Source organism: Vombatus ursinus, unplaced genomic scaffold (genome assembly GCF_900497805.2).
Source record: "Vombatus ursinus unplaced genomic scaffold, bare-nosed wombat genome assembly UNPS02011591.1, whole genome shotgun sequence".
NCBI lineage: Eukaryota > Metazoa > Chordata > Mammalia > Diprotodontia > Vombatidae > Vombatus > Vombatus ursinus.
The window spans coordinates 4,936,009-4,956,026 of record NW_020951369.1 but is presented as its reverse complement, the minus strand read 5'-3'; the positions used below and the strand labels follow the sequence as shown (position 1 = coordinate 4,956,026).

The 20,018-nt window shown below is 37.9% G+C and overlaps 1 protein-coding gene across 7 annotated transcripts in view; it reads left to right on the top strand.

Moving 5' to 3' along the window:
• The window catches only part of INPP4A (inositol polyphosphate-4-phosphatase type I A), a 206,372-nt gene that overhangs the window by 167,078 nt on the left and 19,276 nt on the right, over positions 1-20,018 (top strand). For all 7 annotated transcript variants that reach the window (XM_027856626.1, XM_027856631.1, XM_027856628.1 and 4 more), the window contains 7 exons: positions 3,071-3,103; positions 7,449-7,621; positions 9,134-9,257; positions 10,202-10,328; positions 10,500-10,640; positions 12,402-12,499; positions 14,833-14,945. In XM_027856626.1, coding sequence (XP_027712427.1) covers positions 3,071-3,103; positions 7,449-7,621; positions 9,134-9,257; positions 10,202-10,328; positions 10,500-10,640; positions 12,402-12,499; positions 14,833-14,945 — 809 coding nt within the window. The remainder of the gene's footprint in view (positions 1-3,070; positions 3,104-7,448; positions 7,622-9,133; positions 9,258-10,201; positions 10,329-10,499; positions 10,641-12,401; positions 12,500-14,832; positions 14,946-20,018) is intronic.

Below are 20,018 nucleotides of genomic sequence, written 5' to 3'. Positions count from 1 at the left end.
GTTTTGCATTTCTAAGTATTTTTTGGTTCATGTTCATTTGACTTTAATCTTAGGATTTTGTCATTTTTAAAATAATGCTTCTCAAAAATGTCAAGTAACTGTGGCTTTTTAAGTACATAAAATATATGTTTAATCAACTACACTGTATATATATCCAGAATTTTGAGGTTATCTTCAGGCGCAGTTAGGTGTTATAAATATGTTGACATGTAAATACATTTTTTAGTAGATGCCTAAACAAGTGTTTATTTTGATCTATAGAGGTAGACTTTTATTAAGTATGCATACCATGAAAATCAGTTTTCCTGTTGTCTTAAATGCATGTTTCAAATGATTTTTATTTGCTGATCCAAACACAGGAAGATGTATGAAACCATATGCCATTAAAATAAATGCCATGCAAATCCTTAGTTTTAGAGTTTGTTATTTATCAGAAAAAATCCTCCAACCTCTAAGCGATCTGGAGGATTAGAACTGAAGACGTGCTTGTAAGTCTTCTTTTGGCCCATGATGTACATTCAAAAAGTAGATTTGGACTATTTCAACAAGTGTTGGATAAATAGCTTAAAATAAATTTTTAGTGATATATTTTGTTTTACATTCCCTACATTTCCCACCATATCCCTACCCCAACCTTCCTATAATTAATTTTAAAAGAGGAAAAAATAAACTTAAGGAAAACTAATCAATGTAGCAAAAAAGTCTGCTTTGTTCTATGGCCATAGCTTCCCACCTCTGCAAAGAAAGGAGGTGCGTTCTTAGAAGTCTTCTTTGGGGCTAATAGTCATTATAATTTCACAGCATTCAATTTCAGTTGTTTTTTAATAGAACCTTTTGTACCATATTCAAATAATTGTGGTAGTTATTTTGGCTTAATAAGTAGTTGGTTCTACACAAAATCTTTATTAAATAACCAGTCTTTCTTCCCTTATTTTTCTTTTCTGTAAGTGGAGTTAGGACCTTTAAGACCCCGTTTTCTACTTTCATCCTTGGTCTTCAGTCTCACCTTTTAATGAGAAACCTGGCATGGCTCTCTGCTGTGCACTAATTAGGGCTTGTTCAGCAGAAACAAGTTTCAGAGCTGCCAGAAGACACTGGACCTAGCTGTGTAAGGAGGCCTGTAGTTGGGAAATAAAGACTAGGCTTGTAATGCAGGCTAAGCAAAAATATGCCCCCACAGATATGTGGAAGTGCAGAATTTGGGAAAGTGACCTTTTCTATAGTGCTTCAAAACTTGAGGTTACTTAAACCATTTTCTTTCCTTTTTACCCCCCTCTTTACCCTAAGTACTCGAACAACAACATAATTGTTATTTATTCACCTATGTTGAAGTTACTTATACCACCTTTCTACTCTTTGGGCTTATGTCTTTGATGAGCCATTTTAAATTTGAATTAGTATTATTGCTGTTCTCCAATGGATTGAGAGCTTAAACTGATGTTTAGACATTGATGTCACTTTTATGCCTGTTTCTCCACCTCTCTCCATCTCTGAGAAGCTGGGAGCAATTTAAAAGTCTTTGGATTATAAGACCATTACTTTTTCTTTTTCCCCATTTCTAAAAATTATCTATGGCATTATTTGTCAGGGATTAAATCTCTAATCTCCATGCCTCCTTTTATAGTCCTTAGTGAATGATCTCTTCCTATCTAACGTGAAGTGTGTACCAGGGAAAAACAATGTCACCAAGTTTGGGACAAAGGACGTAGTCCTTTTCTCTTCCCTTAGTTTTTCCCTAATTGATTGATTTAGTCATCCAAGAAAACATGGCTGTCTTTCAGCCTGCTCAGCATACTTAGAAGATTCCTCAACAGGTTTCTCAGAAACTGGTTTCTGAATACAGTTGACTTCTCTGTAAGATGCTAGTATATTTTCTATGAATAAATAAAAATGAATATGCTATGGACCAGAAAACCATCTCTCTCCTGCCACTTGTTTTTAACTGAAAACTATGGAACCAAGGTGGCAGAATTCAAAATGGAGACTTCTTCCAAATATCACTTTTAAAGTTTCTTATCTTTGATTTATCAGATTCAACTGAATAGTACACCTAGAGGATTCAATAAAGAAGTGAAATTGAAATGGTCACTTCTGGCTGGGCATAATCACTGTTGCTTGGGAGGCTGAGGATGGTGGATTACTTTAGTTTGGGGTTTCTGAGCTACAGTAGGGCTATAGCTAATCATGTGTCTACACTAAGTTAAGCACCAATGGGGGAGACCCCAGGAGCCCGATGCCACCAGGCTGCCTAAAGAGGAACTAACTGTCCCAGTTTGTTAATGATCCCTATCTAGCCTGGGTGATATAGAATGACTCGGTCTCCCCCACAAAAAATATCCGCTTCTAGTGTAAGGCACAGTATATGTAGGTAAAATATTATTAAATTCCTCCCCCACCCAGGCCTAAAGTACAGAAATTTTTGCTAATAGGTGTTTAGTGTAAATCTAGAAAATGAGATGTTAGTTTTTGGCATAATGGTTTCATTACTGAATCTTAGTGAGTTTGAATCTCAAAAATACTTCTTCCAGAATAAGAGAGAAGGGGCATTATTCCAGGTAACTGATTTTGAATTTCATTCTTTGTTAATTAGATCTGTAGATCTCTATGGGTCTTTCATTGTATATTTGCTTGCAAATGTAACTTTTCCACATACAATGTGATTCAGCTATAAGCTTTCCAAAGGTTCATGTCACATTGTAGTGTTAATTCTGTCCTAATGAACATTTTGTGTTGAAGTACTGATTAAGAATATGAATAGTCTACAAATGGTAATTAGAATATTTCTATACAAAAAAAAAGATCCTTATTCATATTAGCAGTCTGATGACATTAATGTTACTCTTTGTTATGTGGTCATTCAATCAGTAAGCATTTATTAAGTGCCTACGAAGTGCCAGGTGCTGTGCTAAGCTCTGGTCAGGTCTAGCAAATTGATGGCCAATCTTTTGCTATTTGTTCAGTTGCTTTACTGAAAGCTGTTTATGCCCTTGCCCTAAGCATTTGAGTTGCTTATGTTTAGACTGTGTTGCGGCTACTTAATCATGCATGTTGCACCTCCATTTCTGTGCAGATAGCAGCCCCCCTCCTGAAGAGTCCAGCCCAGGTATGTGTGTTTTCCATTCATGGCTTCTGCAGATTCGTACTTGGTGTTGATATTTAACGGTTAGGGTAGCCTTTATCGCTAAATTAGCAAAAATTACTTAAAGTACCTAAGTAGAGAAGCAATAAGCCATAGTGGATAGGGAGCTGAATTTAAAGTCAGGGAAAACCAGGGTTCAGATATGACCTCAGACACTTGCTATATATTTTGTATCAATACTTCACAGAATTTGTGATGGCCTACATATTTGTATTCCTTCCACCAACACATATCACAGACCTTCAGTGCTATAGTACATGGCTTTCATGAATTGCTAATAGACTAAAAATTCATCACTAAGGTGGCTACCTTACTAGTAGTAAATCTTCACAGCCTTGGCAAGATTGGTCTACCAACTGGCCTATGGTCAAAGCTTTTTCAGCTTGGGTTCTGTTGGTAATACCTTCAGGAACTCAGGGTTAACTCCGTTCCACCGTGAAGCATCCCGGCTCTTAAGTGAAGTCTTTAGTGAAAGATTTTCTGCCAATAAGGAGCAAAAAACAGTTCGTTCTGCCTAAATATGATTACAGAACAGGACAGTTTCCATTTTGCGTTGAGGCTCACTGATAGAGACATCTTAGACAGTAATAACTATCTAGTTGGATGATTTTTTGGGTGAGGAACATGGGGAATGGCTAGACATATAATTTTGTCAGTATTGGATAACTTTCTTTGGGGAAGCCCACCCCCTAACAATGAAGATCAGCAGCTGTTGTTTAGTTTACTGTGGTAGCAAACTGCCAAGTTTTTGAGGCTACTCCGAGGAAGTCTAGATTGGCAGCTAGTGGAGGAGCTGGGGTTAGAGGGAAGGGTTTTTACAATGAATTAGGGTCATTGGTCTAATCTAGAGTGTCTCTAAACCTACTTCTAAAACAGACTTTAGGCTTTGAAATGTTCACATTTGTAATTTCTCCCCATCCTTATTTTAGACATACTATTCTAGAGATTTTAAAATTATATTTAAATTCATATAAAATCCTGCCTCTGAAACATATTGTTTGTGGAGTGACCCTGTACAAGTTATTGGACCTCTAGATGCCCTAGGCAGTTTTCTCAGACTGTAAGTTTCAGGGAAAGTGCTATCATACATATAGGGAGATTTTAATATTCTGTGCCAATAAAATCAGTAATCCAGTTGCTATGCCTATCTTTTTTATTTACATAAATTATATTTATGTAAAGTTATTTATTTTTGCTGGAATAAAATCAATGCACGAAAGTTAGGTAGTGAAATCGCTGGGTATTCAGTCTTTATATCTTGGCATGAATTATTTGGTTTTTCATTTTTGTAGGGGTTAGATTTATTATATTTAAATTTACAGTTGTATAGGAAATATTTATTATATAAAGGATCTTTTACTTTCTGCCACTCAATCAGCCCCTTTGGATATAAAATATGCTTCAAAAATTCCTCTTCTAGACTTTTCTACTAGGGTTATTTGCCATCTTTGCTTTATCTTTGAGGTTTTCACCTTTTAAAGATACTACAGAACATTTATGATGAAAATAAACTAATACCTACGTGACACTATAGAATCTTAGCTTTGGAAGGGCCTTTAGGGCATTGCTATTTCAGCCTCTCATTCCACGTCTGAATCTTTTTTTTTTACTGTGCTCCTGATGGCCCAGACTCACTACTTTATATGACAGCTTCTTTCAGTATTGAACACATCAATTTATTAGGAAGTTCTCCATTGACATGAGTCAAAATCTGCTTCTATTCATTTGTCTTAGTTCAACTCTGTTGAGCTATTTATACAAATAAGCCCATGTATTCTATTTATCTTCTTGACAGCTTTTAATAAAATTGAAGATAGTTACCATGTCTCTTTTACATAGTAGGAATGTTCTGGCTCCCCTTTTCTGCCTCTTTTAAATGTAGTGCCCAATACTGAACACAGTTCATCATGCCTGTAACTTTGCTAATGCAAAATAAATTTCTTTCAAGATAGAATTTCACTTTCATTTTTGTCATCCCACATAGACAAAACCACATAGAATTCACAAATTGGATTGTGAGATCCCAAGGTCCTTTCCATGTCTCAGATTCTATGATAATCTCTTTTCAAATTATGAAAATAAACTTAATTGTACATATAAGCTTATCAAATGGGGAGAAAGGAGAAAGCACCTAAAAAAATGATAACCACCCAGAAAACAGGGAGAAAAAAGAATCCTAATTTCTACCTACTGCTAAAGTAATTAGCTCCTAAAAGAAAATTGCCATTTACAAGTCAGAGATAATAGCTGTATGGCACTGGTATCAATAGACAGTCTCTAGGAAAAAAAACAAAAATCTCTTCTGAAAAAAATCATAGGGTTATACCATCATATGAATTTGAAATTGGGAGAGATCATTGAGAGCACCCAGCTCTCCCCATCCCAATATACTTTTTACAGACAAGGAAAAGTCTCAGATTGGTAAGTGACACAGAATGCAGTTAGTAACGAAGTAAGTAGTAGAACTCCAGTTTTCTGACTCCTAGTTCAATGCTTTGTTGTCATCATAATTAAATTAGTACAGATTTTCTATTCTAGACTCTAAATTTAGACTTGACCTTTTCCTTTATAGGTATGTGCTTATGGACATATGTACTTTTTAAAGCCTGCTTATAGAATTAGAGTATTTTCAAAATTTGAACATTCTCTTCCATTTGAAAATTTATATCAACCAAAACTTGAGATTTTTTTTTTGTTTGTTTTTTGGTTTTGTATGACCCCCTCCAATACTCCAGTGAAATGTCATCTCATTGATGTGTATATTGCCTACATTAGTGCAGATCACAACTCATCTATGCCTGCCCATCCTGTTTGACTCTTGTCTTTGTCCAGAGTTGTCTGTACCCTGGACCTCTGAAAAAAAGAGAATTTTGATAAATTTCTTTTTTAGTTTAGTACTATGAATTATGTTTAATAGCTCAGCAGAAGCAGAATGTGGTCATTTCCTTCACTTCCCTTTCTTAGACTGTCTTATTACATGAGGCAAAAGGTTACTTGCTTTTTTGGTGAACACACTGCTTACATTTACTTTCTCTAGTCAGAGAGAAATTAATCCATCAGGTTTTTGTTGCCTCATTCCTTTCAACTTAGAAGAAGTCTTTTATTCAAGGTACTGGTTTCTCTGATCTGCGATGATTAGGCTCTTCTTGTACAACATTTTGTTTGTTATGGTCTATTTACCCAGTATGTATAATAAAACTTGCATTTCTGGACTGGGGCTACTTTTAAGTATACATATCTGATAAAAACAACTACTTTTGAAATACCTTGAAAATAGAAAGGGGAAAAAACAAAAAACCAAGCCATCCTTCTAATCCTGTTTCTTTTCCCCTGTGGTATTATTTTTGAAGAGTTGTTTTGGCACAATGTCTTTATCTTCCTATGAGAAAACCAAGACAAAAATATATGTTTGAATATTGAGGTGGCAGTGGAAATTAGGAAACAGAAGATGGAAAAAAAAATATGAGAACTGAAAAAAGGATGTGTGAAAAAGACTTCTTTTAAGATAAGAAAAGTGAGACTGGAAGGAGCCTTTAGAAAACGCTTTTTGTTAATAAGAGGAAGAGCAGAAAGGCAGAGGGCAAAAATTATCCTATTTTTCAGAGGTCATCTGCCTCAACTTGAACCGTTGATTTATAGAAGAGCTCCTAGGGGACCCCTGATTCTGCACTGAGAGATGAATACCAGTACAGTGACTGATGGGTTAACTATTATACATTGAGTAGTGACTGATAGCATAGCAGACAATGAGAGGCTGTCTTTTTATTTATTTATTTTATTCTAAAAACATGTTTAGGATTGATTTATCTTGGTACCTGGAGTTCCGTAGGGTTGCGAATATATCACCTATATTAGAATGCAGCGTATCAGGTCAGCTAGGTGGCACAGTGTATAGAGTACAGCCCTAGAGTCAGGAAGAGCTGAGTTCAAATTCAGCCTCAAACTTACTAGCTGTGTGGCCCTGGGCAAGTCACTTAACTCCAGTTGCCTTCCCACCCCCCCCCCCCCAAAAAAAGAAAGAATGCAGTATATTTCCCTGAGTATTCTAGGAAAGTCACTATACTTTGCTTGGTGGTTCTAGTTTAGGAAACCTGGGTGGTTCTAGTTTAATTTCTGCAGTTTATTATCTGCTTGCCTAAGGTTGGGTTAGAAAGAGAAGAAGATGGATGGAGGTTGGAGGAGAAGAGAATTAAGGGACAGAGCTAGTTAATGGGTAAACTGAATTAATTTTGCTCTCTTTCGGAGCCTGATTCTTAACATGCTGTCTCTTCTTTTCTTTCACACAACTCCCACTACTCAACATGCTTAGGTGAATGGAGTGAGGCCCTTTACCCCTTGCTGACGACACTCACAGATTGCGTAGCCATGATGAGTGACAAGGCCAAGAAAGCGATGGTCTTCCTGTTAATGCAGGACAGCGCTCCAACAATAGCTATGTACCTGAAGCTCCAGTACCGCAGGGATGTTGTCTTCTGCCAAACTGTAAGCCAAAGGACGTTGTAACAGAATGACTGTTAGATGAGCCGCTCGCTAGCCTAATGGCCTCTGGAGATTAATCTCGTAAAAGCAACTGACTACCCACGAATCTTCCCTTCTTCTCTTCCGTCTTGGAGGGCAACCCCACCACTTAATAATAACTGAATTACCCCAATTTGTATCAAATCTGTTTCATAACAAAATGGAGATTTCTAGGCTTGTTGCGACTTGAGACAAAAAGCCAGGGACGTGACCCTTTTTTGCCCTCAGATTTGACGTGGGCTTCTTGTTGTATTAGCCTTAGCCAATAGAATATGCACATTGCAGGTTCTGATGTCAAAGCAGGTTTTCAACTAAGGATTTAGCAGCAGTTGTGTAAGTCAAACGAGCTTTTTTCTAAGCCTTTGAACAGAATGACCATCAAATGTAGTGGAACATACTTGTAATCCCTTCTGTTGAAGAGGCTGAGGCTGATGGATGATTGAGCTTAGGAGAATTGAGCTACTAGAGTACAGCAAAAGTCAATTGAATATCCACACTAAATATGGCTTCAATATGGTAGGTCCCAAGAGTGGGAAGTCTTCAGCAGTGGGATCAGGTCCATGAGTGGATATTGCATTTTCAGCATGGGCAAGATAGAGGAGACCCAGTCTCCCAAGGAAAAAAAAAACAAAAACCAAAAAATACAGAATGATCCAAACAGAGGGATGTGGAGATTTACTGTTTTTGAAATCCATTTTCCCCCTTAATTAGGCTACATTAGCCCAGTGGCTTGTGTAAATTCCTTGTTTTAATCATTTTCCTTATCTTTTTGTCTAAACAGCCAAAGGAAGAGTTTAAATTAATTTGAAGTATAAATTAGGTACATTGTGGAAAGATCACTGGGTCTTTAGGTGAGGAGTTCTTTGTTTTTCATCAGTCCCCAAGAGCTCACCGCCTGACCCCTTGAGAAGTCTCATACTGAGAAGAATGGAACAAAGTGAATACATTTCTAACCCAGCACTCATTCCCTATTCTAGGTCATTTCACGGGAATCAACAGGGCTTATAGTTCTGCTCTCAGAAGGTTGTTTAAACTTAACAGGATCCTCAGAATGACTTCAGGATTCTTCCAGGTTTCCTAAAGACCTTCAGATAAGGAATATCCCTCGACTGGGTCAGAACTGTCACGGCTTGAATTTAACTGGCTTCTTGGGTTGAAAAACCAGGGTTTAAGGAGAATAGCAGGCCATCCCACTCATTGTGTTCATCATCCCATGCCCCTTCTGCACCCCTGTGCTCCTTGACCAACAACCCCCAAATTAAGACATTTACCACCTATCAGTCTTCCTAGGAGGTCCAGAGGCTTAATAATTTAATGTCTGTAAACTGCTTTGAATAATAAAGACAAAGGAACTTACGACCTGAAAGCAGAGGGATGTGTCCTTTTGTACTGTTGCTTTAGTGAGGAAATGTTTCTCTTTACCTGTTTCATTTTATGTTCCTTCCTCCTCCTTTCTCCACTCCATCTCTGTGACAGCTGACTGCACTCATTTGCGGGTTTATTCTCAAGCTAAGGAACTGCCTGCATGATGATGGTTTCCTGCGGCAACTCTACACTATTGGCTTACTGGCCCAATTTGAAAGCCTCCTCAGCACCTATGGTGAGAACAGCTCCCTCTGGACCAAAAGGGTGGAGTCTTTTGGGCTACTAGGTAGTGCAATGGATTGACCATTAGACCTAGGATTAGGAAGACCTGAATTTAGATCCTGCCTCAGACACTTATTAGCTGTGTAACCAGCTACTGTCTGCCTTAGTTTCTTCATCTATAAAAAGGGGATAATAATGTCTCCTACTTCACAGGGTTGTTTTTAAGATATTACTTTTAAAGCACTTTGCAAACCTTAAATACCAGCAGTCACTATTATCATCATCATCATCATCATCATCAAATTGCAAGAGATTGCACTCCATAAATACACTCCATAAAATCAGTGCAGTTATCTTCTGGAATTCCAGATATCAGTGTCCCTAAAGTAGTCTCATTAGATAACTGGGGGCAATTGAATGTTTGATTTCTGGCGCATTTCTTTTTTAAAGAAGAAAAGGCAGCACTTTGGTAGGAGTTGGTTACTAAGAAAAATGGACCAAAGTTCAACTGTACATATGGCATTATCTGAGGACAGGCATATTGTTTTTTCTGTGCTCCTGAAATTAAGGTGCTATAGCTCCCACCTTCTTCTTCAGTTCTTTTATAGACTACAGATAAGTTTTGAAAGTATAGCCCGTGTTTCTACTGACCGCTTTTGAAAGCTAGGATAGGATTTACCATTGGCATTTATCCATGGAAAAAGAAAATCCAGACATGAAAGTGGCACGCACAGATAGATTTTAATAAATGCTTACAAATGCACTTTCTCTATTAACAAAGGTCAAGAAAGTTACTGATTTGCTTTCTTCCCCGAGCTAACGTAAGTTATAGTGTGTTTGTTGTGAAACTAGAAACTACAGAAATAAGTAAAAAGGTAAATGATTTTCTCTCTGAGGGGAAATCCGGATCCTAAATACCTGGTGTTTAAAATCCATTGTTCTCTTTCTTTGGTACAGGTGAGGAATTGGCCATGTTAGAAGACATGAGTCTGGGAATTATGGACTTGAGGAATGTAACCTTTAAAGTAACACAGGCCACCTCAAATTCATCAACAGACATGCTCCCTGTAATTACAGGAAATCGGTAAAACATATGTATACATTTTAATTTCTAAGAGCTGAAAGGCATATCTGTTTTCTTATATTTAATTGTAAATTTCTCCATTGTCCACTTACCCCTTTTCTTTAAGGTCATTCTCCTCTCCTGGAAGGCATCTTAATATCCCCCATTTTGTTTTTGTTTTTGTTTTTGAAGTGATGGATTTAATGTGAGGATTCCATTGCCAGGCACTCTATTTGACGTGCTGCCTCGGGAGATTCAGAGCGGCATGCTTCTGAGAGTTCAACCTGTCCTTTTCAACGTGGGGATTAATGAACAGCAAACCTTGGCAGAGAGGTACGTACCCAATTAAGCAAGTCCTGCTTCTTCATTGACAGCAGTGGGTTTTTGGTTGGATTAAGTGTGAAAGAGGCTAATTCCACTGCAAGGAAAATGTGGTTTTTAATGCTTATTAAACACCTACGTAGGTACAGTTTTGTGCTAGGTGTTGAGAGGGATACAAAGATAAATAAGGCAGTTTCTGCCATCAAGAGTAAGGAAGACAAGATGTATATAGAAATAACTAATATAAAGCATCATAAGTTCATGATAAGTGAGAGGTGTGATGTGACCTTGAGCAGATGTTAAGTAACAATATTTGACATTTGTCTGAGCTCTTAGTACTTTTTGTACCTTGTCAGACACATGGAAGAAACCCAGCCATATCTTTGTGGAGCTTTTGAAGCAATGACCACACAACACGTGTGAATTCATGCCGTGTTCAAGTGCAGAAGCCACAGAACGAAATCAGAAGATCTGTCTTTGTCACCTCCCTCTCATCTGCCTGAAAATGGCAGGATGATTATGGGTCCATTAAAAAAGAAGGCAGGGGTGGTTCTCTTTCCATTCTCTTTCTCATACCCTCCCCCTCAAAGCCACTATTCATATATGTTACTTTTCTAAAATCTAAACAACCTTTTTGGAAACGGGGGTAGAGGGGGAATTAAAATTCTCCTTGAGTTGCTTTGATAGTATTTATTATAATGTCTTAGCTTTATTTCCTTTCAGTCAGAAACTATTGATTTGGGCCAACTATGTTTACAGTAATACTGTGCTAAGCTCTTTATGATTTCTAAGATGAATAACATGGTCCCTGCCCTCAAGGAACTTAGCAACAATGTCCTTCAAAGTAGTTGATAGACATTATAAAAGAATATGCTTGTTAAATTGAAAGGAAGATAATAGCTTTTGGATTTAAAGTACTTGTGCTCAGGAATCAGTTCAAATCCAGCCTCAGATACTTACCAGCTGGGTGACCCTGGGCAAGTCCCTTAACCCTGCTTGCCTCAGTTTACTCATCTCTAAAATGGGCTGGAGAAGGAAATGGCAAAACCATTCTAGTATCTTTTCCAAGAAAACACTAAATGGGGTCATAAAGAGTCAGAATTGAAATGACTTAACAACAACTCCCATTTACTTCCCTGAGAGCCCTCTTAGGTAGGGACAAGTATGATGATAATTTTACAGAAAATGGAGGGAGTAAAACAGTTTAATCAGCATGCCTACTAATAAGGGAATGTCCTAGTGTGGTTAACAGTAGGATCCTTTAATCTCCAAACTTGGACAGACCATATCTTGGGTATTTATAATATAATGGATATTATGCAGAATCAAAAATTATACACTTATGATAGAAATATGTCAGGTGGCACTAATGGAGGAAGTGTGGAAAGTGGATGGGGAGTTGGCCTTGAAATTAGGAAGACCTGGGTTCAAGTCCTGCCTCAGACACATACCTCTTCTGTGACCCTGGGCAGGACACATAACCTCTTATTGTCAAAGGCAACTCTTTAAAGACTGTAAGTTGCAGAGAAGCTATCAATCTTCATTGGTCAGTGAAGTTCCTCCCCAGGACCACCATATCCCTATGAAATCACAGGACTTTAAAAAAAAAAATCATTGATATGGGGAAAAAAAAAGATACCCTTGTGTTCTGAGGAAGAAGGCCAAAAAATGTTAGGATTCATATGAAACTAAATTGTATTAATGGGGAAAAATAAAGTAAAGAAAAAAGCTGTACTACCAGACTAAATTATATTTCCTTTCTAACCTCCAAAGGTTTGGAGACACATCTTTGCAAGAAATTATTAATGTGGAAAGTTTGGTGAGATTAAATTCTTACTTTGAGCAGTTCAAGGAAGTTTTACCTGATGATTGTGAGTATATTCTTAATTATTCTAGATATTACCTGGTACCCCTTGCCCCCAAGCCCTTTAAATGTATAAGGTCTTTGTTTGAAATTATGGCAAAATGGAAAAATACTCTTAATAAAAAATACTTTTCTGTATGTCAATTAAATGCTTTTGTGAAGCAACTAGATGGTTTTTGTGAATTTCAGCCCCAGAAAGTACAAGTTGTTTTTTCCATTGAGGTCATGACACAATTTAATTCAATAAATATTAAGTGCCTATTATCACTTAGATTTATTCCTTCTTTCTTATTCTCACAGCTATCACAACACTACCAGATACATTTTTCTAAAATAAACTAAAATTTTAATCTAGTTTAATAATCTAAAAGGGCTTCTTATTGCCTGCCCTGATGCATCCTCACTTTTCTGCTCTAGTTTACAAAGCCTTTCATAATCTGGACCTACCCTACCTATCTGTCCTTATTTCCCATTACTAAAATGTTCTCTTCCTTTTATTCCTTCTATTAAAATACTACCCCGCTCAAGTATTACTATTACTCTCAAGAAGTCTACCCTGACCATCTCAGCCACCATTGGTCTATTTATTACCTTTCTCATTTATCTGTTCCACTAAATTTAGCATTTTTTTGGTCTGCTGTCTTGTTTAATTCATTTCCTATGTATGTCTTGTTTTTTTCTGAGTAGAATAGATTCTGTTTGTGAGCTGGAACCATGTATTGTCCTTTCATATCCTACATAGAGCTTAGCAAAGTGCTTTGCACTTAAAGATGCTTAAAGATTACTCATTGAGGAATTCTTTAGGAATGAGGCATATGCCCATCTCTCTATACTGTTGTGGGTCCAGAAGTAGAGATGAATTCAATCATGAAATTGAAACTATTGCTACACAGATATTTTCCATGATCAGTGGAAATGTCCTTGCTCTTGCATAAGGTTTCAAGGGTTTGGTAAATGCTAAACAAATGACAAACACCATGCTTTTATCTGGTAGTTCTCATTGTTTCAAGCAAGAGGGTTAAGTAGCGGTATTTGGCTCTGTCTTTCAAATTCTATTTCTCTCCAAAGCTCTGGTAAGAAGGCTTAATGGAAGCTGAAGGGGGGGACCAATAAACAGAGTTTATATTCCTTTTTGGATTTAATGGATCTCTGAGGTCTCACCAGTCAGGGAAAGTATTACATGAGAGTCAATGATCTGTAAGGTTGAAAGGGTTGGGTCCCCTGGACTAAATTATTTATGAATCTGATCAATTAATAACTTTTTGAGCATTTCCTATATGTCAACACTGTATTAAGGGTTATGGGGAATACTGAAGAAGAGTAAGACATAGTCCTTGTCTTCATGAAGCTCACAGTCTTTATGAAACAATTAGAGATGGTCACAAGATGGTACAATAAGGGATATAACTGCATTAGGATAGTTGGGATAAGAGAAGGGATAGTTGAAGTTAATCTGATTTTTTTCTTCCAGATCTTTCGTTGACATGAGTCTATTTGTGCTTGACTATTAGGGGAGAAAGTTAGTCATAGTACAGCCTTTCCTTGAAGTTCAGCAAGGTTTTCCTGATCTCCTAAGATGGAATGATCTGACTGATCTATAAAACCTCAGTGATGCCAGGAGGGATGAGCTCTTGGAAGTGTTAGAGCACAGAGAGACTGCAGGCTAATTGTGGAAACGGAAGACATCATATCAGAATAGGAAATAGGTTTTTCATTCTACACTTAAATCATCCAGAAAATCTAAAGTAATTCCTTTAGGTATACTGTTGGCTAGAAGAAGATGATGTGACTGCCTGATGACCATGAAAATTGCAATAGCAATAGAAAAACACTAGAAGATCACATAACATTCCTGAGTTCATCCTTGGTTTGCAGCTGGAGCCTCCATCCTTAAGCTTATCTTTTACCCCCACTTTCTGATTAAAATTTGTGTTTGCAGCAGTCAAATACAGCTCCTTCCTATCTCTTTCTGAGTATTATTACTGTATTGTTCTTATAGGCCATCCCTGAAGCCAGGCCACATCCCTAAAATGAGATCTCTTCAAAATGAAAACAGTGTAACTACAGCATTAAAAAAAGAACTTAACTGTGAGAAATGTTGTTTTTTATATATTTTCCAGTTAAACAAAGATATTTTGTTCTTTTTTCCTAACTGCATTCTTTACCTTCATTATTTCCTTTCTCAAAGAGCACCATGATATGGGGCACTGAGACTTTTGTTGAGGTCAGATCTTCAGGGAAAGTACTGTTTGTGTTCAGACAGTATATTTGAGGAGAGAGGGACATAAGAATGAGTGGATGGAGCCATTAACTGTGCAGGGTTTGTTCTTTCTTTTTCAGGTCTACCTCGATCTCGTAGTCAAACGTGCCTGCCTGAGCTGTTGCGCTTTCTGGGACAGAATGTACACGCCAGGAAGAATAAAAATGTTGACATTCTCTGGCAAGCAGCCGAGGTATTGATTGGTTGGGTTAGAGGAGTCATTGCTTTATCTGCCTGCCTCTTTAAGGCAGAATGCCCAACAGTGTTTCCCAAAGTGCTGGAAAAATATTCTGAATTACTCTCTCAGTAGATGAAACCAGGGCTGTCAGAGGCCTGTCAAGCCTTAAAGAGCAGAGATAAAGCTAATCCACTGAATGATGCAAACAGAATCTGTAGTGATCTCCAGATTCTGGAAAAATGGGCCAAATCTAATGAGATATAAAAAAAGAGTAAATGTAAAGTCTTAACACTTACATTAAAAAAAAAATCAATCGTACAGGATCCGTGACTGAGACACAGATAAAAGTTAAGTGTGGAGAGGGGGACAGAAGAAAACGGGAGGAGGGTAGGTGGTTAGTGGGACTACAAGCTCATAAGTCACAACTGTAAGGCATGACCTTCAGAAAAGCTAACACCCTCTTAAACTTAATGCTGTCCAGGAGAACAGAGATAATAGTCCTTCTGGGCTCTGCCCTGCTCAGACCTCAACTGGAGTATGATCTGTTCTGTTTAAATTAGACGTTGAGAACTTGAACAGGGCGAGGGGATTAGAAACCATGGTGTACACAAACTGACTTAAGGAATTTGGGGCATTTGTCCTGGAAGAGAGAAGACTTGAGGGTGGGAAGGAGGAGGGGGAAAAATCTGAATTCACAGATTTGAAAGGCTTTGATATGGAGAAGGGATTTGTTTTTAGCAAGTTCCATGTAGTGAAAAGAACTTGACCTGGGAGTCAGAAGACCTGGTGATACTAGCTGTGTGTTTGTGGAACAAATCATTTTACCCTTTTGAACCTCAGTTTCCTCATCTTTTCACATGAGCATAGTTTTATTTCCATAACCTACCTCACAGAATTTATAGGAAGAAAACCTTCAGAAAATGTTAAAAAAGGACTAGGTAAAATATGAACTGGTATCATCGTTTGGAGTCAGCTAAATGGGTTCAGTAGCTAGAGCATTGGATTTGGACTCAAGAAGACTTAAGTTTGACTCCTGCCTCAGATGCTTACTAGCTATGTGACCCTGCGCAAATCAGTTAACCACTCTCTGCCTCAGTTTCTTCATCTGTAAAATGGGGTTAATAACAAGTACTTCACAATGTTGTTCTGAGCGCAAAGTAAGATAACTTATGCAACTAGCTAACATTATTATTAGGGCAGTGGATACAATGCCGGGCCTAGTCAGGAAAATTCATCTTCCTAAGTTCAAATCTGGCCTCAGATACTTACTAGCTGTGTGACCCTGGGCAAATCACTTCACCCCTGTTTGCCTCAATTTCCTCATCTGTAAAATGAACTGGAGAAGGAAATGTCAAACCACTCCAATATCTTTGTCAAAAAACTCCACATGGGGTCACAAAAAGTTGGACACAAAACCACTCAATACCAACAACAATCATTGTTCCAAGAGGGTAGAACTGGGAGCTGTGGGTAAAAAGTGCCAGAGGGGCAGATTTAGTCTTGATATAAAGGAAAAAATTCCTTACAGTTGAACCATCCAAAATTGATATGGGCTGCTTTGAAAAATAATGGATCCCCCATCAGTGAAGGTGTTTAGGTGGAGGGTGAAAATCACTTGTTTAAGGAAGCTGGAGAGAGGGTTCTTCTTTAGTTACTGGTTGGACTAGATCCCTTCCAGTTTTGAGATTCTTTGAAAAGGAATAACAGATCCAAGGTGACAGTTGTCACCTTCGACAGAGAGCGCTCTCAGTATCTATGGAAACAAATCGCCCTAGTGAGATTTTTAACAGGTTCAATGAACAATCTTTCTAGTTCTCATAAATAGGCACCCAAAATATCCTCATTACACACCTCAATTCTGATTTCCTTTTAGAATTGCTTTCATTCCAAATATTTTCTTCCCCCCCCCTTATTATGGATAGTCATTCCATTACTTAGAGAAGGGAAAGTTCTTTCATAGTCAGAATCACCAGTAGCACGACAGCGTTGTCGATGCAGAGCATTGACATCTTGGAACTTGTGCATTCCTGCAGAAGCAGAAACATTGACCATGGAGGGGAGTTCTTTGGCCGCTCATTGTGAGCAGAACAGAAGCCAGCAGAGGGCAGCAGATACCTCAGTTGGATGCCAAACTGTGCCTGCTCCTCATTGCTGATAGTGGGAGGTTAGGCAGGTGTGAATGAGGGGAAACTGAAGACCTTAAGGTCAGCGGAGCATCATTGACTTTAGAGGTCAGCCTCATTTTTCTAAGAAGAAAATGATCCCTCCTAGAGGTTAAGTGAGTTGTCCAAAGTCACACAGGTGAGTAGGTGTTTTTTTAACTTGGGTGCACTACGCTGCCTCCACAGTTATCTCTTTGTGAGTTGAGTGAAAATGGGGATGTATGCCTGAGGGTAAGGGGCACGGGAGGGAGGGAAAGCCAAGGCATTGGATTCAAGAGGGAGAAACATGAAGATAGTCAGGTCAAGTTGAGACAAGAAGTATTAGGGCTGAGGAAGATAAAAGTCAGAGCGAAATCCAAAAAAAAAAAAAAAGATGAAGCCTATGTCCACAACTCTGAAACTACATGAAAGAATATGGTCAGAGAAAACTTCTTCCATGAGTTGTCCCTTGGGATCTATGGACTCCTTTCTGTCTGGGGAGGGTACCTTAAAAAGATTATCTTTAAAAGTATCTGAAAAAGACTGGTACTTGGGAACTTGATGGTTGACATTGTAGAGTCCTGGGAAGGACTTCACCCTCATTCCCCCTAACTCTCCACCCCCATGTAGTCCCTCTGAGCAGAAAGTCTTAACCCAAGGCCTAGGAACTCATTCTTTTAAAATATATTTTGATAACAATTTCAATATCATTAGTTTTCTTTGTAATCCTATGTGTTTTATTTTATTTATTAAAAAGTATTCTGAGAAGGAAGCTATAGGTATCACCTGATAACCAAAAGGGTCCATGACACACAAAAAAAGATGAGGAATCTCTCCTGGGGGACTTAGAAACCAACAGCCACCCATTCTTTAGTGATCACTAATGAATTTTATACAGTGTCCCAGAAAGATGAGACTCTCCTCCTTTTTAAGTACCTTTAGAGGAAGGAGTTCCATAGTCCGTTTCAGTGACTCACTCTAATGTTTGACCAACTTTCACCTTTGAGAAAGTCTTTACCTCTCATCTCAATCCCTTGTGTGGTAGTATTTGTATACCTTTCTGTTCATTTTTCAGAATTGTGATGTAATTTTCAGATTGATGTATACAATGTCCTTTACGTCAAACGAGATTACTTTTATAAAGCACTTATTAGCGCAGTGCCTGTCACATAGTAGGCTCTTTATAAATACTTGTTCTATTTCTCTTCCCTTTGAAAACTACTATGAAAACTATATGCTTTGAAAACTATTTTTGGTAGATGTAATTTTAAAAATCTCACTTTAGACCTAATCTAGTTAGAGCTAATGTTTTAATTTAATTGTCTTTGTGTCCTCCTGAAACTTCTCCAAGTTTCTCCTATGTTAATTCCATTTACTGATATATGTGCATTCCCAACTTCATATTTATCCACTTTGTTTTCCCCTAGTAACTACACTAAATTGTGCTTTTATCATCTGAACTTCATTTTCATAAGAAATGGGTCTGTCCATCCAACCCAGCGTACTTCCTCAAATAGAGATAACAAAGGTTGTTTTTTGAGAAGGTGTACTTGGCCTGGAAAGTTAGAAATGTATGTTTGGAGTCCTTAATAGGGTCTGAACCAGTGATTTCATTGGTGAAAGGAGCTCTCAGGTGAGGAAACTCCCTCTTCTAACGCAGGCTAGCACTTTCTCCACAACTTCTCAGAGAGTTGCCTTAGACTAGAGCACTGAGAAGTTAAGGGACTTACCCAGGGTCACACAGTTAGCATATGTTAGATGCTCAAGACTTGAACCCAAGTCTTTCTGGCTTCAAGATCAGTTTTTTATCCACTACACCATGTTGTCTCTGCATTTTTCCTTAGTAATAACTTGTAATATTACTATATGAGGTAGATAGTACAAGAGTAATTATCTCCATTTTATAGGTGGAGAAACTGAGAGCCTTAGAAATGAAGGGATTATTGCTTAGTGACTCACAGCTGGTTTTTGCCAATGCTAAAATTAGAACCCAGAGCTGTTAACTTCTAGTCTAAGCAGAAACCAAGTAGTAGTGCCCCTTAAGACTTTACATTTTAACAAATAGTTTGTGTCAGTTTTGCTTGCTTTTAAGTGTTGAGTAAGCATTTCATTTATTATAGATTCTGTTAGCTTGTTTGGGTATAGAAGTAAAGCCCAATGTGGATAGGCCCGGAGTGGCAGCTTCTCGGTCCTCTAAAGACATTGGTCTTTTATATTGATAGTTTACATATTCTGGCCAAAAGTTCCCCAATTTTACCCTTGACTTTCTTCTTGCCTCTGTGATTTTTCTGCAGCTAATTGGTCCCTTAATTTAGAGCATCCTGTGTCCTTGCCACTTTAATAATACTAGCTTATTGTCTTAATTTCTTAATTGTCTTAATCTTAATTGTCAATAGCTAGCTCACTGTCTTAATTTCAGTGTCCTCACAGACTCTCAGAAGTGATCACCAGGCACTGTGCTAAACACTGTTCTCCCCCCCTCCCCAGCCTGAGAGTTGGCCAAAACAGATTAAAATTAAATTGGGAAATATTTAATAAAATAAATAGAAATACAATAGAATATAGATAGTGTTAATATGTAGTTTCTAAGTTAATGAGAGACCCACAGGAGTCCTTATATACAATGTGTATACATACGTACATACATACATAAATTCCTAAACAGGAATCCCTTCTATAATAGAGCCTCCAAGTGATCACTTAACCTTAACTTGAAGCCTCTAGAGAAGGGGAATCCTGTCCCAAGGTAGTCCTTTCTACTTTGGTAGCTCTAGGAAATTGGTATTATTGCAAGCTTAAATCTGTCTCTGCACAGCTTACTCCCCTCTTGCCAGTTCTGTCCTCTGGAGCTATTCAGGAAAAGTCTCATCCCTCTTGCACTTGACAGTCCTTTACATGCTTAAACAGTCATCACCCTTTCAGGTCCCCACCCCAGCCTTCTTTTCCT